The following is an 18,551-nucleotide window of genomic DNA, read 5'->3' as shown; positions in this document are numbered from 1 at the left end:
TTCAAGTTACCACACCTTATAATGCTGGAATTAAAGAAAGGAAATAAATCATTACCTTTCACTGGCTGCCATCTATCAGCACAAGCATGGACTGTTAGTGGAGATGAGCTCATGCATGACGATGTGTTAAGTTGTGGGAACCTGTTCCTCGTGCTGACTCTTGAGATTTATTTATAGATGACTTAACTACAGCTTGTTGTCCTGCTGCACTTTCTTCTGAATAACTGTTTCATTTCAGATATGTTCCATGTTTTAATGACTTCTATTAAATTTTGTTTCATTTCTTTGTGTAAGACCGGTTTTGGCTGCATTTCTCACTGTTCATAGTGTTTGATTATCTTTAGAACTGCTGTAAAATTAATGGTTGCTTCCTGTTGGCATTTGTTCTAAGGTGGTGCATGCTGAATTTGCAAATCAAACTCCTGCAGAATACATACCATAGTTTTAAATATCTTTCTTTTTCTTTTAGCACCAGCATTAGATGTTGATTGGCAGAGTAACAACACATTTGCCTCTTGCAGTACAGACATGTGTATTCATGTCTGTAAACTAGGACAAGATAGGCCCATCAAAACCTTCCAGGGTCACACAGTAAGTACTGGAAAAATAAAGTTGCTATATGATATTTTTATTAATGAGAGATTGGGGGCCCAGTATACTTGTCAGTATACAGCACTTGTGTAATGGTTGGTCTTTGGCAACAGGCAATAGATATACATACGCAGGTGGTCATAGTTAAGGTCATATGGTAACTAGTCTCTATCATATTAGAACAATTCTTACTCCCATGTGCAGCTTTTTTTACCAGTGCCAGGATGGCATAGCAAAAGTGAGCTTTAGAAGAACAAACATGGTAACTTTAAGACTTTGCTATGCACAGCCTATGTTGTGTAAGAGCATGCATGGGAAAATGTGATGAACAGATAGCAAAAAGTTGTTGTTATTGAAGGCAAAGCTAGGAATTAAAATTAAATGTTAAAATACTGACAGTTATACAAATACTCATAACTGCTGTCCAACTTTATCTTTTGTAAGCTGTCATTTGTAATGGAAGTGAAGACTCCAACTTACTCTCACTGTTCAATTTTAGAATGAAGTAAACGCAATCAAATGGGATCCAACTGGTAATCTTCTGGCATCCTGCTCTGATGATATGACTCTAAAGGTAAGGGGAGTTCTGGTACTAGCTCTTGTCTTTGTAGGACTCTGGAATGCAAACCATTAGCTCGAGCAATTCAGCAGTATCACTGTACTTGCCATGTCGTCTAATATTTGTTCTTTCCTAATATAACAAGATTAGGCAATCTTAGCAAATCCTTGTTAATCAGAGCCAAGCTTTGGTCCAGAGAACTTGTTACAGGCTGCCACCCTAAGACTTGGAGCATGATTTATTAGGTGCTTTTAGCTGTTTACAGAATCAGGTCATTAATCATTAAGCTGTCACACTTGATGGTTGCTTTTGGTTAAAAGGAAGAATTGGAATGCATGTCGTGTAACACATACAAGAATGGGTGACTAGTTCCTTGCCTGGTTTTCTTCTGTTTTCCCCTTCTTTCTAGTTAAAAACTCTGGCATATTGTTTCTTAAGAGACTGTGTGTACTCCTTGGTTTTTCCAGTTCATCAGGAGTCATTCTACAGTTTTCAATTGCACCTACACTTTTCCTCCAAATAATTCATAGCAACATGCTTTCTTGTAGAACTAGGGTAAACTTCTGAATGCAGAGAGGATACTGTAACTTACACATATGACTTCAAGGTGCACTAGAGATCCATAAAAAAATACCACCAGGTTAGATGCACTAGAAGAAATGAGGCTGTTCATGCCTGACAGGCCTGTGCTGTTTCCACGTTACAGATGCTTTTCCATTACTCCCATACTGCTTTATATTTAGTAGGTGCTTAGCACTATGTTTAGTAGAGTTTCAGGATATGGTTTTTTATGTTGACAGCGCTGTCCTGCTAGTAGCCCTTGGGATGGCTATTTCCATCTAGCTCACTGTTGTTTAATCAGAGACAGGGAATGGCTGAACGAGTAGCCAGATATCCCCTCCTGTGCTGGCACACAGTCAGGCACTTGCAGTGGAAATCACCTTATCTAAATATAAACATTTAAGCGTTAAGCTTCCAGTCTAAAACTAGATGTCTAGACATCTTTAGTCAACAGAGTGTCTAGCACCACTGAAGAGCAATTCATCCTTTCTTAAGTTAAGTGTCTAAGTCACGTGTGATGAGTAAACCCCTGAGAGCATCAGTCATTCTCCGTTGGCAATGGATGGAGTCAAAGTAGCCAGCTTAAGCTAGATATTTAATACTTAAACAGCTGAAACTCAGGTGAGATGAATTCCAATTTAGAGCTCAAGCTGCTGCTGCTGCATCTCAGTGAGTAGAGAGGTGACAGCTGGGAACATGTCACCGTTTGTGGGCTCAGGCAATTCAGGCAATTAACTTCTTGGTAGCTGTTTTGATTTCAGCCCAGCCTGGAAAGAATTTTATCATTTTGTTCAAGAATAACTGGAAGACCAATTGCTTGTAGATAAGTCTATGCATCACTAATCGCTTGTGGATCACTTAGTTTTCAGTGGCAGTAGGAATGAATGTCAGGTTTTGAAGCATATGGAAGATGCCTAGTGATCGATTGATTTATTTTTCTCTCTTGTGACGCCAACTTGATGTTCTCTAGGGCAGCTAATATGGACTCTTTTCATCTATACTAGTTTTGGGAAGAGAAGCTAGATTTTGATCCTGTCAATTTAAACTGGAAATACAATTTTAATTCTGTCTGCACATTGAAAATCAATTTCCCCTTCAGTGAGGCACCAGTTCTGAAAAGTATCATTCATTTAAACATACACCCCAATTGCATCTTAAATACAGTTGAGCTTAAACATGCTCCTGTTAGCTTTTTCTAACAAGAGGTGAGCTAAAAGCACTACTAAACCAGGTATCATTAAAAAAAAGCATTCGGATGATTAACTACAATATCAAGTTTCACATTTAGGAAAAGGTATAAAAGCCTTCCAAAACCCCCTCTGTATGCAATGCAAGCCCTTAATAGAATAAAGTTATTTTGTTTGTTGAAGGTTATCATGCAGGAGTTGGAGTCCTAAGGAACTCCTCCTTTGTATGAAGTCCTGAACAAACACCTGGCAATGCAAATCCTAATAAGCCAGGAAAATGCCATAATGTTTTTTGCAGTATGCATCTATGGCTTTGAATGAAAACAGAAAATTTCTCTACTATCCCTTTATTTCACTCAATCTGTGTAGCAAGAAGTTCACTTAAAAATAGGACTGTGATATTTTGTCAACTCAGACATGAACATATACATATTGCTCTTCTCATTTTAGCATCTGTTATCATCCCTGCACTTTTCAAGGGGCTTGTAGTTAGCACATGCAGATTGGCTTCTATAGACAGTACCTTTGTTACTCATTAATCCCATCAGGTACTTAAAACTCAAAGACTGGAGGGTACTGAAATAATTCTTGTCATAATTACTCTAGAAACTCAGCAGTCATAGTAAATGTTTTGAGTGGCCTAAAAGGCAGCAGTCAGGCTGCAAATGATAAAGAAGAAAGATGTAAAATGTATTTTAGTACAATATTGTGCTAAATGTCTTTGTGTTTTTGTCTGTTTTTATCATAGATCTGGAGTATGAAACAAGACAGTTGTGTCCATGATTTACAAGCACACAACAAAGAAATTTATACTATCAAATGGAGTCCTACAGGACCAGGAACAAATAATCCAAATGCCAATCTTATGTTAGCAAGGTACTATTTAATCCTGTTTTTAAATGCCTGTTAAGCATTATTTTTACTTCACTCTCTATATATGTAGGTTTACAGAATGTTTTGAAGCATGTAGGATACTTTATCATATTGTGTTTATTTTAGAAACAAAAATATGTCAAATTGAGATGTAATTAATCTGTGTTTTTTCCCTTGACAGTGCATCCTTTGATTCTACTGTTAGGTTATGGGATGTAGACAGAGGAATTTGTATTCATACTCTGACAAAACATCAAGAACCTGTGTACAGTGTAGCTTTCAGTCCTGATGGCAGGTACCTGGCCAGCGGCTCCTTTGATAAATGTGTACACATCTGGAATACACAGGTATAGCTCTTCTGTCTATTTAGAAGTTTGTGTTTTGGTCTTTTCCATCAGCACCCTTCCAACCTTTGCTCCATCGTGTTTTCCGCCACAAAGAGCTTTGCCTTTGCTAACACGCTGATTCGCTTTCTCTTTGTTCTAAGGTTACTTCTGTTAATGGATATACATTTAATTTCTCTCTTTGAAGTGCTTGCCTATGGTGAAGTAATAATTGTCTTTACGTTATCTTTACTTAGCAAACAAAAAACCTAAAAGAACCCCAACCAAAAAACCAACAGCAACAAAACGTATTCAACAAAGTGTCTCCAATGGGTTGCATCCAAAAATTGTCTTTGTTAACTCTGAACTTTAAACTCCTGATAAAACAGGTTTGCTGTGAAAAATGATGACTGGATGTAAACATACAAATCTGATAGCTATTTCATTCAATTTCACTGAAAAACGAGAATGTAAAGTGAGAGAAGACGATGATGACAAAATGTTTCTACAGAACTTTCTTAGAAAGGTCACTATTACTTGTTTTGTATTTCTGGCAAAAAAAGGGCTGACTGCAACTGAAAGTCTTAAAGACCTTGTTGTTAGGCAAGATGTGATCTCTGACTACTGGGAATTGGATATTAGTTTTTGAAAGGCTCATTTTAGTAATTGGAAGTAGTCATAAACATCCCCAGTTTTGCTTGTCAAACACGAGAGATCAAGATACGATAATTGTGTTTGTCACATCCTTTAACACAGTGCTGAGATTGTCCACGAGCCTTGCCTGGAACATTTCCTCTGAGAATTTCAGCTCTTAAAAGCAGTGGGGAAGTTTTGCATGTTGTACAAATTTTACTTGTTTGCTTGGATTTTGTTGTGTTAATTACATGTTTTGTCCCTTTTTAGACAGGTGCCCTTGTTCACAGTTACCGGGGAACAGGAGGGATCTTTGAGGTTTGCTGGAATGCAGCAGGAGACAAAGTTGGAGCAAGTGCTTCAGATGGTTCAGTAAGTGTAGCTTGACATTCTAACAACAAGCATCTTCTGGAAATCTTTTGACTAACAATGGAGACAAAATTTCCTTCTGTAGCTGAAGTTTAATACAGCTAGCTCGCATGTAGATTTTTGCATGTAAGGGTGCTGTAATGTTGAAAGGGGAATATGTCTTTATTCCAGCTTAATGCATTATTGTTTTAAACCCTCAGAAAATCTCAGAAGGTGAAGATGCCTCTAATTTAAATTTTCTATCCCTACTGGGGCTTACCATGGAAATGTGTTCATTGTGGCTGGTCTTTTCATTATAGTCTGGAAACAAGTTCCTTTTTGCCTCTTTGCCCTTTTCGAGTGAAAATGTTCAGTGTAGGTGATATTATTGTCCTATGCACGATAGGAATGAAATATCTTCTGCATTGCATTCAAAAGAAAGAGCAGCAAAACAAAGTACAAATTTCTGAATTCTCAGAATTAAAAAGCTCTTAAAAATGACAAGAGCTATATGTAAATACGAGTCTGCTTCCATTGCTTAGAAGAAGCAGAGAATAAAATCATATGTTTAACTAATTGTGAACGCACCCGCTGTCATCTCAGTATTGTATTGTAGCATCACCTCCTATAGGTCTTCTGACACTGTCCTGCAAAGTACTACAATAAAATATTAACGTGCAGTTCTTCGTAACAAGTACAATAGTCGTTTTTTGCTTGCCTCTCTTTTGCCATGGTTTTAAAAGAAAGGAGAAGAGAGCCTAAGGAAAAGCAAAATTAGAATAAAATAAGAGTGATAAAGGAATTGTATTTTGAAGTGCTGTAGCTTAAAGTAACAAATGTCAGCAAAAAGCAATCCTGGTAGCTTTGTAGTCCAGAGTCTCAGGTAGTATCTTAACACACATGCCAAAGCGTTCTCCTGTCCTGCATGCTCCATACTGGTAAGTGAGACCGCTTTGTTAGAGTTCAGAATAGAAAATAGGAAGTTCTGAATTTTAAGTAGACTAAATTCTAGAGAATTAATTTTGATTGGTGTTTCATATCATTTTAGTCTTATAAGTATAGACAATATCATAAAAGGAACAAAAGCTCAAGGCATATCCCGAGTAGAAATTAATTATCATTCTACCCTAGATGACCCTTTTATGTACATGCTGTGTACCCTTTCCAGTCTTCCAGTTAATTTGACCCAGGAGGCTGATTGTACTTGCAACAGATTGGTTTTCATTTAGTTTTTGCTCTTTTAAAAATATTGGGTTTATTTTGTTTTATATCGTTTGCTAGCAAAAGCCCTCCTCGTTCCCGCAGTTTTAAATATACTTATAGCTCATAATAACTAAGCAAATAGAGGCACATTTGAACAGTTTGATGACTAAAATCATAGCTTTTATATGATTATATTTTACTAGTAGCTTTCCGTATCTGACAGAACTAGAACATTAACTAGTTGTTAATGTTCTGATAGTAATTCATTAGGCAGCAGTACCCTTAGCAGGTCTGGCTGGGTGCTCATAACCAAAGTCCTCAACAACAGATTGGGGGGAGAAATCACCAGGTAAGACATGCAAGATGAAGCTTGCGCAATCTGTTTCATAGGTTTTGCTCAGATATTTCACACAGAATTGTACAAACGTGGAATATTGTGCAATGTGCAATTTCTGTATACGTATTTCTTTTTCTTACAGGTTTGTGTATTAGACCTACGGAAATAGCGCTACTAGTTGGAAGCCATGGACCGACTATGAATGTGTACATAGCCAAAATGACTGTCCCTGACCCATGTACTGCTATAGTCCCAATTGAACCATGGCCAGTCCACTACAGCCAAACATAAAAGAAATATATACATATACTGTATATAAAAAAAAAAAAAAGAGAAAAAAAAAATTACACCCTGAAGAGGATGACAGAGTTTTGTCACAGCTTGTGAATCCTGTTCACCAAGTGCTGGAATCTGCTGTGCCCCAAAATAACATTTAAAGGTTTTGGATATGAAAAACAGAAGAGAGAGAGCGAGAGAGAGAGAAATATACCGTATACAAGAGCAGACCCATATACATACCAAATTCAGAAGATACTAATGGCAGCCTTCATTACCCCTTCCCCCCTTTAAATCCATGATGACAATGGATTGTGGGGTATTTTTCTTTTCCTTCTCAGTAGTTGAGCAGTTTGTGTGTACAGAGAAAATGGACTTACAGAAATCTGCAGCAGTAGTTTTTTCTTTGCTTTTAAACATTGGGTTTTCTGTTTTGTTTTGGTTAAGTTTACGGATGCATGAAGTAAGGGAGTGAATTATTTTCTTGTTTATATTTTTTTCACCTTGGAAAAAAATGTTTCTTTGAAACATATTTTAATGCATTCTTTGAAGAGGTAGATTGAACCTGATGATGTTTGGTACATTTTGTGGCTCCCAGAGCACAATTTTGTGAACAGAGGGAGGGTGGAAAAGGGATTATGGAGAGAGAAGAGAAAAAAATTCTTCAAGGCGTGATATTTCACGTCCTGCTCACCTACGAAGTATGACAGTAATGGGTATAATGCTATGTTTTATTTTCTGGTGACGTGGCTAAAATGCAGTAGTTTCTTATTTGGGACATAATTCTGCCAAACTCAAGAATAGAAGGGCACAAAAATACAGAAAAGAAAAATACAGGGATGCAAAAAAAAAAAAGGACAAAAAAAGAGGAAAAAATGCATCTTCTGTTGCTTTAAGACCATAGCTAAAATATGGTTAAATTGTGCACTATTGTGAAAAGGAGCAAAGTATAGCTGGGGGATCGTTTTTAAGAGGTTAAGATCTTTCTGGACAAGGGCTCATGCCACAGCTTCTCTGAGAGTTGCCCATCATTATTTGTAGGAGCTTAGATGTATAATTGTAACCAAACTCCAGTATTAAAAGTATCTCATGTAATTTTTCTTTATTAAAATAAAATCTTTGGCATATATTTGATAACACTGCCATTAAGAGGCAAAATGTTTACTACCTTAGATTTAAAAAAAAAATCTTAAACAGAGGACTTGCTTCAAGTTTATTTTAATAGCAGTGATTCAGCTTATTTAAAAGATGAATACTTGCACTAATTCCCCTGCTGCTCCAGTCCTGCAGTTTATTGTATCTTGTGACTACATTTTTTTCCAAATATAGGGTAGATGTAAGCTGCTATTTTTTTAATAATCACTACTATATAGTGTCTTTTACTCTGTTTACAATATCAAGTATTTTTCTTACAATGACAGATGTATATGGCAAACCTTTTTCTGCTCATGTGATTAAAAGTATACTGATAGTGATTTTATTTGTAAATGATAGCATGAGGTTGTGTTTATGCGTATGTGTAGTCGAAAAGGTTGCATCATGTCTTGCATAAGATTCCAAGAGTGTAAATTTATAAAAAGAGAGGTTGTCAAATTTATGTCACAGGCATTTTACTTAAGGAATGGTTTATATTACAGAGCTTTGCAAAGTTATCAGTTTTATAACACTATTTCAATCACAAATAATTTTGTGGCTTATGATTGCTAGTCTCTAACCTTTTTTTTTTTCCCTGTTTTGTTTTTTTTTTTCCCCTCCAAGTTAGGTATAAATTGATTTAATTGAGATAATGCAGCTTTGACATTTTAACCATTGTTCTTTAGGCAGTGATTTCTGCTATTTCCATGGAATAAACATGACTTGAAGCAAGTCTGAGTTTGGCTAAGGTAGGGTAGCAATTTGCCAGCGGTAAAGAGAAGTCAACAATACATTCTTTATATATACCCCAGGATTATAATACTATCATACACAGCGTTTAAAACCAACAAAAAATCATATCCATAAAGGCAGTCATCCGCGGTGGTTCGGTGCCAGCTATTTTTAGGGTTTTGGAACATATTACAAATGTTTAGAGCAATTACCCTGTGAGTTACAATATGTAGGAAACCTAATATATTGAGTGTCTGGCACTTGAAATATTGCTTTTATTGCTGGAGGTCCATGACTGTGGCTGACCTCTTTTTTAATGAAATTTAATGAAAAAAAAAAGATAAAAATAAAAAAAAAATTCTGTGCAATAATTTTAAACTGTGCTCCCAGGAATAGACACAAATGTTTTGAGTATGTTTAAGCTGCATTTTTCGTTTAGCAATGCATTTGTCAATTGCACTGAATTTAAATCTGAAAGTCAGAAGTGATTCTTGATAGTACTTTTGTATTTTAATATGGACAGTTTATTCATTTTCATAAAAGTTATTGGATAATTCAGCCAATCTAAACAATTGTGGTGGAATTCTGTGACATAGCTGCAAAATCACACAGCCATGTTTTAGGGTATTGCCATTTTCCTCTTTCTCAATCATCAGCCGTTTTGGTTGTAATTCTAGTTGCTTAAGCATAGTATCACATATTCAGAAATAGGTAAAACAGAGCTTCGGTATCACAGGTCCAGGGTTTTCAGGTGCTTGAAGCACAGTCTAGCAGGAACGTCAGATCTGTCGACTTGAGTGCTCTGGACGCGCAGGCTGAGACCCCCCAACCTAGTGTTAATCAATCGGCAGTGCCCCACTGTAGTGGAATGACGCCAGTTTCCACTAGCAAAGGATCTGGCCAATAGATATTTTATTGTTGTCCTTTACTAGCATGCCACAGTGCTGCTCCTGCTCACACCTCTTCTCGCCTCTTGTTTTATACACTGTTAAATGCATGCATGCAAGGTGTGCTAGGTTCTGTGATTATGTGCTGTGATTATGTGAAGCAAAAAGAAAAAAAAAAAAAAAAAAAAAAAAAAAAAAAAAAAAAAAAAAGAGAACCATGACATTAATTATTGTCTTTTATAGCACAAAGACCTCGTATTCAATAGTGAGGTAGATTATCCAAATTGTTCCTTTAAATTGAGTATGCCAAATGTCAGTAAGACCCTGACTTTGTATAAACATATACACATGCTTAGTCTTACATACTGAGTAATTCTGTTGCGCCTGTTTTCCAAGTGTAAAGGCAAACGTGTGCATAAGCCTTTGCATACATTACAGTTCCTATTTTTTCCAGTTCAACACGTTAATGGGCAAATATCCAAACAGAGGATAAAAGGAAGGGGAAAAACTGGGCTCAGAATTAATGATGGAATAAGAAATGAACTGCTCTCGAATTAGCCGTCTTTCTATGCAAGCATCTCAGAATCCCATTTCTCATTTCTGCATAATTAGGTCCAGGTTTCTGTAGAGTTCCTCTTTTTCTATTTTTACTTTACCTTTTCCTGCATTTTTAAATTGATGTAAAGATTCCCAACCGGTGGACTTTTTAGTGTAGTTAAGAGAATATCTAGGTCCTCATAAAGGCTTTTTTAGACTCTTTGTAATGTTGATAAACTCAGTTTATTCTGGGACTACAATTGTGCAGGGTTATTTAGCGTGTCTACTAGATGATTGGAAATCTTATATGAAACACTAAAAGTGCCTCTTTTTCTGGGTTGGGTGGAGGGAGGTAGTAGTTACCAGAGTCAGAATGACATGGCATTTTGAAGCATGTTTCTTGATTTCATGACACTTTAATGCATCTTGAGAGAAAGGCCAAAGATTTCTACCAATTTTAATTAATTTTCATTTTAAAGAGCACTCCTTTTTCCTTACACTGCTTACCTCATGCTAGGGTATTTAATGGGACATTGTACCTTCGAAATGTTCTTTGTGTTTAGGAAGAACAGTAGGTGGCATAGGGTGGTTGTGCCAGTTTGCCTACGGAGCGAGCTTAGCAGCCGATTCATTTAGTTCTGCTGAATGAAGGAATTTCGTTAAAATCACAAACTGGGTTTTTCAGCTTGTAAATAAAAGGTTGTATGTTTTTTGTCTGTTTAGCGAAGAGGAGCCTTGGGACCCGATTTTTCCAATCTTTACTTAACCAGAAATCCCATTGTCTTTCACTTCGTGAGAAAACCTTGCCAGAATAAGCATTGGAGGCGTTGGGTCTGTGTCATACCGTACAGCGTGCCGCGTAGGTAAAACGAGCCACGTTCCACTCGAGCCAAGACTCCCCTTGGCCTCGGTGGAGGTTTTGCCAGAGCAGGGCCTGCCGGATTTAGCCCAGTGTTCCTTTTTCATTGACAAGCATGATAGCTTCTCCCTTCACAAAGTCCTGTAGAGCCGTTCCCCAGCGGGATCAGTTTCACACTCTCCAGAAGTCTGAAGAAAGCAGAAGCAACATTGTGGCATGTTAGAAGCAAATATGGCTTCGGGAGACAGCAGTAAATCTCCATCAGGATCCCTGACATTTTCCATAGGGAGAGAGCCGTGGAGCAGTCTTCACTTCTCCCTCTAGAGAAAGCTCTGAAATACCACGTTCTGTGAAAGTGTGGCTGTCTTCACTGTCAGTCTGATGGAAGGCAGACGAACCAGGAAAATCTGCCATTTTCTTGCAGATTGCAGATTTAGTGTTAATAGTGCTTCAGATCAGTAGTTTCGAGTACATAATTCGCTTTCTCTGCCTTTAAGTTTGAAGCTTGACAATAACTTGAGGCATGTTTTTGTTTTGTTTTCTTTTTTAAATAATCATTCATTTTTACTTCATAATGTTTTTTGACATTTGTGGGTAAATACAAGAAAACAGTCTGCATGTTGTTGCTAGTCCAGTGTACTTTGCAATCTTGTCCTCAACAGACTGCAGTGTGCAGAACAGTAATTCTAGAATACAGAAGTAACTTTCTCTCTCTCCTGACATTTGACATTGTAGTTGTAATGGTTTCATTTGGAGTTACAAATCCTTTGGGTCTAATTCTGTGAGCCTACCTATAGCACTGGATTAAAATGTCTGCATCATTTCTTCAGTTATCCAGTTAAATTACAACTGTTGTAAAAGTGTAAACCAGCCCATGACAGTTTTTTGTACTTGTTTAAAGGACTTTTATTGTTCAGTTTTCATGATTATTGTCTAAAGACGACTGATATAGATGTTCTATACTGTCCTGGACCATGTTAATTACACTTTATGATGTATTTTGGTTCTACATCACAATGATTTGTCCCCAAGGCCCTTATATCCCTTCTAGGCACATTTTCTGTTGCAGTTTCCCTTTGCATTGTATTGCTTTGACAACTGTAATTTGAATCAGATCTGAAAGAGGTCCAGAATAAAATATATTTTGATATTACCTTGGCTGAATGTAATTTTAAATGCTTGGTACGGAAGACTTACAGATGATTACCTTGGGGAAGTGTTAGACTAAAACACTATTTCTAATATTTATTTTGGCACATTTTCATGTAAGACAATATGTAAGAAGCAATGGGAGGTAATACATTGTACAGCTACATACTCTTTATGAACAGTAGACCCTCTGAAAACGGTGACGCTATCCTCTGCCACCATGTACCGCTATGCGTTTGATTTAGACGAACTGCTTTCTTACGCGTGCGTTTCACGTGCTTCATCTTCTCCTTACCCATACACTTGTGGAAGAGAAGCCGAGCCTAGTGGTGTTCACAGCTACGCTCCAGCTGTTTAGAAGACTTTGGAGGCGTGGGAGCAGGCTCCTGTATGTAATGCAATCTCACGTCAGAGAGATCCGTTCTTACGGAGCAATTCAATTTGGTTATGGAAAGGAATGTTATTTGTGTTACTGTATTTCAGGTATTTGAAAGCATTTGGATTTACACATGAAATAACATGCACCCATCTATACATAATGATGCTTTAATTCTTTTAGAATTGTGGGTCGTGTCACAATCCAAGAGAGCGAACCCAGATGGTTTATTTTCAAGGTCGCTAGAACTTTATAGTGAAATTACTGCTTTTTCATGTAGACTATTCATTTGCTATAATATGTTCAAAAGTAATAGCTTTCTTATTTCAGTAATGTTATCAAAACCAATTTATTTTAACATGTTGAAACTTGCTGTTGAAAAACATACGTAATGGATTAAAAATGGAGGAGGGACTGTATTTTACAAGTGTAAAACCAGTCTTGGATTCCCTTCACCTGGAGTCTGAGTGCACGTCAGGATTTCTCTGTCGCTATTTCAATTGTGAGAGTGCAATATGGAAGCAATTTCATGGTTTTGAGACAGACTGTTTGTCCTAACTAATGTCATGATGCAGAAAGTTTGTGTCTCTTGAAATGTTATTAGCGCAAATGCTCCCCTCTAGAGTATGGCCACCCTGAGATGCAGGAACCACAGAGCGGTGTTGCGATACGCGGATGTTAAGCTTGCATGGTAGTGATGCCCACCTCTGTTCTGTGAGGAGGAGACAGCGTTCCAGGTATTCCAGGTGCATCATGCCATTACTGCCCAAATCTTCCCTTCGAAGTTCAGTTATCCTCATGCTATAACAATCCGGGTTTTATAATTCTGTAGGAACTCGTGATCTCAGGTATTCATAAAGTCCGTGTTCCCTACCTCTAGGGAAATCATTTAATGGAAGTCTAAGCAACATCTTTGGTTCCCTGATGTCAGCACAGGGCAGCTGTAACAGAATAATAATTTAAGAGGAATTTATCGATGATTCTGTAGAGAATGATGATGCCCCAGTTAGTACAATTTGTCCTTAAGGAAAGCTGACCAGGAGATCTGCAGTGCAGAGGCTTTCTTATTTATCTGACTAACTGAAAATTGCTACCATAAAGGATTGTTTGAAGGATTAAAAAAGACACGGGTTTTCTTAATAGATGAAATGTGAAAATGTTCAGCTCCTAGATTCATTCTTCAGATACCAAGTCAAGATTTTGCTCTCGGGAAGACGTCAAGAAGTCTCAATAGAGGTCAAGTACTTTCAACAGACTGTTTCCTTGTTTCCACAGAGATTTTTCTGACTTGTTCTAGATGCTGAGAACCCTGATTTCTACCTTGAGAGCTGCATTTTGAGCTTTCTGAATTACATGTTCTTGAACATTTCAAGACTTCTTCACTGGACTGGCGACGGCTCAGGTCGAGTTCTCCCTTGACCGTTAGAGAATGAAAGGTCCCTGCTCACAGCAACGCTGAGGGGAAGTTTCCAATGACTTCAGTGCAAGCGGAGCTAGGGCAGCACTTCTGAAAAGAAATGTTGGTGGATGAAGGGTTTGTTTCTGACAAATATTAAAAATCCATCTATTAAAGACCATGTTTCCCATTCTACTGTATTGAAGCGCACATATAACAAATCTAAGGTACCATTTGCTCTTCTTGCATGTTATCTCAGCCTTAATAGAAAAAAATTAAATCTGCAGGCTCCACTTAGTTTAATTTCTACCTTTGTCCCTGCTGCAAATGTCTTCTATTGACAAGAACACCTGAAGGTGTAGGGTCAACCTCTAATAAATGCCAGGCACAGGCACACAGGTAGGGTGTAAGTCATCTGAACACGGCTGTTGGTTCTCCAGAGCTGTATTGGGTCTTTACAATCTTTTTCTTCCTCACAGAGTTGTGGTGCTGCATAATTTGCAATCACAAAAGCTATTAGGAGCATAATGTCTGCTAGCTGTTACACTTGAACTGCTTGTGGCTTTACACTTCATAAATGTGGAAAAAGACTTTTTTACGATATAACCACCATGCACTCCTAATACTTAAACTGGGAGCCGCAGTAGATTCTGACATATATCCCTTAATTTCTTGTAAGTGAATAATTTTGTGAGGTAGGACATTCCTGCCTCAGGAAAATAGTGAAGAATTGCAATTACTGATGCTTAGTTTACTTTTTAAATTGTTATTTGACAGTTTTGCAGTTCTTTCACTTTCTATTGCCACATGTCATCTATCTTTCAGTTTGCTTGAATACTGCAGCAAAGCCGGATGCTGATTAGGTGGATAGGAACAAACTGCTTTCTAGCAGTAAGTAATTTGAAGCCAGAAGCCAATTCCCAAGGCAAAGAAGTAGGAGTGTGTAGTTTTTCGCAATTGTGTTGTTTACCATCTCGTGCTCAAATCAGTAAATCTTGCTCTGTGTGCTGAATTAAATATTCTATTATTTTATTCTATTAAATAGTTCAGTTCCTGCAGCTAATTTTACAGGAAATCATTCAATACAGCTTTTATAGAGAACAAATTATAACTTTGCACTGTGTGTTTTTAAAGCAGGGAAATTTCCTTCTCGGTACCTGTTGGAAGTACCAGTTAGAGGTGTAGTTTGTTGCTGTTGCCTGGACAGCAGGTATGCCTCCAAGTGTGGGGTTTAGGTACATGATTTCTTATCTAGAGCATTCAACTGCGAAATACTTGTTGACCCATTTATTTATTTATTTATCTCGTGGTTTATTACTGTTTGCTTGGCTGGGTGGATAAACCAACTCACTGTTTCCATCGGATGCTTTTCTTGTTGCAGGTAAGTTATGCTTCTGAATTGGACAAGCAATAAGAAATAATAAGCATGAGGATAAGAAACCTGTGCCCATAGTGCTCTGTTAGTTTGAACATCAGCCCATTTCGTGGCTTTCTGTGTCCTTTGCGGCTGAATCGCTTTTTATATGCGTGGATACAGGAATTAGGAGAGTTCTGTCTCTCCAGCTTTTCAGCCATTTTATTCCGCTTTATTTGGGAGGACTTTTAAATAAGCAGGATCAAATTGAATACTTTTGCTTTTGGAGGTTCTGTTTGAAAATAATGGGGTCATCAAATAGTGAGGAAGGCAAGGGGAAATGACCGCGGTTGTAGGTCTCGAAGAGAGCTCGGCAGGCTGCACGTGCCTGTTTCTGACAGAGAGCTGCCAATCTGGTCTCAAAGGCTTTCCTGTGCAATCTATTCCAATGCTGCCATAGCCTTAATGTTAAAGCACTTTTTTGTCTAACCTGATCTTCTTCGTTGCAATTAAAACCCGACTATTCCATCCACCCTGAATGTGGGGAGAAAGAAAAAGCTGTTTCGTTATTGTTCACAGCAGCCTTTTACATATTTGAAATCTGTTGTTGTGTCTCTTCTTCTTTAGGCTGAGCCGTCCTCAGTGCATCTTAATCCATTCATCAACACCAGCTGCTCTTCTTGACAAACAATCTAATGAATACTGAAATAAGAATCTTGTTTATAAGAAATACCGTCTCTGGCATGAGTAAGGAAGAGGGGGGGAAACTGTAAAAATGAAATACGACTCCGGTTTTGCAATTCTGCTATAATAAATACGAACAATGGCTCAGTAATTTATGGGGTTTGTATTACTGATGTCCCAGCAAGACCCCATTGTTCTTGGAAGTTTTATGTAAACACCTTTTTTCTCTTCTACAAGCCTTCGTTTGCGCTGTTTCCCCTTCCTGGTTTTAAGCTAGTGACAGGTTTTGTCCAGAGTTGCCCAGCAGTTCTATGGCAAAGCTAGGAATAAAATTCCCTACTCTGAAGGCATTTCCCCCAAAAAAGGACAGAAGACCAGGCTGAGGGTTGTATCTGCCCATGGTTTCCACCTGGGACCACCCTCCCAAACCAATACTGCTACAGAAATGTTCCAGAAATAGAATGGGAAGGGCACCCTGGGAACTGGAGATGTACGTGATGCCTGCGCTGAAACAAAACAGACAAGTGAATTCATGAAATGCTCCAGTGATATGCTAATACACTTGGTAAGAGTACTAAGAAAGCGAGAAAGAATTTTTGCTGCTTTATATTAAACGTGCTTTCAGGCAATAAATGTTTTTTAATGTGATAGAAGCAGCCTTGACTGAAATATCTTTTTATCTCATGGAGACCTACATATTCCTGGTTTCTGACCACACAGCTATTTGTCTCCCAAAGAGCTTCTTTTAAATAGACCAGCGTCACAAGGATTCAAAAATAACCAAATCTATTGCAAATAAAAAGCTTTAAACACATACCACTTTTTCGAACTGGAGAACCCCAAACACCTGCAAACTAACCGAGATGTCATTTCTCAGCTGAGACTGCATATAAATAATTTCAATCCAAATGGAGATTTTGAGGGAAAATCTAAGTTGTAAAAATCAAATATCTGAAACTTCTCTCAAGTACTCTGCTTAGCAGTTGCAGCTGGCTGCAGCCCTGACCACTGTGAAACAGCCCTCGAAAGGCCACGAGAGCAGCTGGCTCCAGGTGTATTACTTAGATGGCATCTACCCGTCCTAGGTAAGACAGCCTCCAGCACGTGTTTGTGGGTACAGAAACAGTTAAAAGCTCCCCAAAGGAGAGAGAAGGTTCCCCTCTGTGAGCTGCTTCAGCTCACTGACCCAGCAGAAAAACACTGGCTGGTTTTATTTTGTATTTTTCCCTTTCCAGGGTAGAACAGCAGAGATGGAGGCAGCGGGATCGTCCAGCAGCAGGGTGGGCTGTTAGACCGGCGCAGCTGCTGCATCTACCTCCACCCATAGCAAAAGCCTGACACGTGCTGAGATTTCTGGATGTATTCACCAGCAAATGGGCACCTGAGGGTGCTCTCGTGTCTATGGGTATGCAGGGAATGACTGAAAAAGGGTGAAGGGGTATAAATTGTACTTTCAATATGCAGATCACTTCTAGCTCTGGGTTACTGCCCGCTCTGCTCTTCCCTGTGTTGGGGAGCAACCTGAACCCTTCCTCTTAGGGGCCTGAGCACGACTGCTGCTGCTGTGGGGAGTAAGTCAGAAGAAAAGACATCTCTCTTATCAGCCCTAATTGCGAGAGAGATTTTAAGGATCCAACAGTCTCAGCAGTGGTGGAAGGAGTTGGTGTGTACTGTATTCTCAGCTGCTTCCATATCCCTAAGGAGAAATGGAAACTAGAAGAGGAGGTTTTATTAGCATTATTTTATCACTGCCGCTGAGCAAGAAGGATGTGTTATTTTCCCATTACATTTCTGCGTCTCCACTGTTTTCCAAAACTGGCTACTCCAGCTGGGATTGCTGCAGCAATGTTATACTTAGTTCACGATAAGCTGCAAGATTTTGTTTTCTTTTCCTTTCCACGGTGTTAGGGCAGTAGTTGTGCTTTGTACAGGCTCCTAAGCAGTCACAGTCCCGGGGCAAGAGCAAGGAGCATCCGGCAGAGCAGCGCAAGCCAGGCACCACTGCAAGCCCTGCAGCTCAGGAGCTGCCGCAGGGCGTCCCGGCAAGACTCGCCTCGTATTGAAGGCCATTTCCAGAAACTCAGATAACAACTTGGTCTGGACTGACAGGGATGGGTTTTAAGTTTCAGGGTGCAGGTGTGTGACTCTTATGAAGGTACCCTAGCACCTCTTCTGACCTAGAGCGTTGCTGCTTGCACACAACTATCCAGTGTCCAGTTTGTTTAAGTTCAGAGACAGGCTAAAACAGCAATGTGGTGTTGCAAAGATTTGTGTCATCTGAACTAAACTACAAAGAGGAAACAGAAAAGTGTCTTGGAATAGGAGCAAATGTAGTCAGTAAGATTCAGAACATGTGTGTTGTTATTTCCCATTTCCTGTAAGCCAATTTACTGTACTTCCAGCCTTCCTTCTCCTCTATACAAAACAGCAGCCGGAGGAGTCATTAAAACAAAGATTGGATCCCAAGATTGCCTATAATTCAGATACTTCAGTGATAGAAAAATGTATAGTTTCAAGAGAAAGCATGTGCGAGTACCAAATCTCACCAAATT

At 38.6% G+C, this 18,551-nt stretch overlaps 1 protein-coding gene across 5 annotated transcripts in view; it reads left to right on the top strand.

The window, feature by feature from the left end:
* TBL1XR1 (transducin beta like 1 X-linked receptor 1) overlaps window positions 1-9,822 on the top strand; it is a 66,003-nt gene extending 56,181 nt beyond the window's left edge. For all 5 annotated transcript variants that reach the window (XM_009288031.2, XM_019474332.1, XM_009288029.2 and 2 more), the window contains 6 exons: window positions 470-591; window positions 1,091-1,165; window positions 3,647-3,774; window positions 3,953-4,118; window positions 4,998-5,099; window positions 6,758-9,822. In XM_009288031.2, the coding sequence (XP_009286306.1) occupies window positions 470-591; window positions 1,091-1,165; window positions 3,647-3,774; window positions 3,953-4,118; window positions 4,998-5,099; window positions 6,758-6,784 (620 nt within the window). In that variant the 3' untranslated portion in view covers window positions 6,785-9,822. The remainder of the gene's footprint in view (window positions 1-469; window positions 592-1,090; window positions 1,166-3,646; window positions 3,775-3,952; window positions 4,119-4,997; window positions 5,100-6,757) is intronic.
* Window positions 9,823-18,551: the final 8,729 nt, after the last annotated feature.

The sequence above is a fragment of the Aptenodytes forsteri genome, unplaced genomic scaffold (genome assembly GCF_000699145.1).
Source record: "Aptenodytes forsteri isolate BGI_AS27 unplaced genomic scaffold, ASM69914v1 Scaffold72, whole genome shotgun sequence".
NCBI classification, from domain to species: Eukaryota; Metazoa; Chordata; class Aves; order Sphenisciformes; family Spheniscidae; genus Aptenodytes; species Aptenodytes forsteri.
This window is presented reverse-complemented; position numbering and strand designations above follow the sequence as displayed.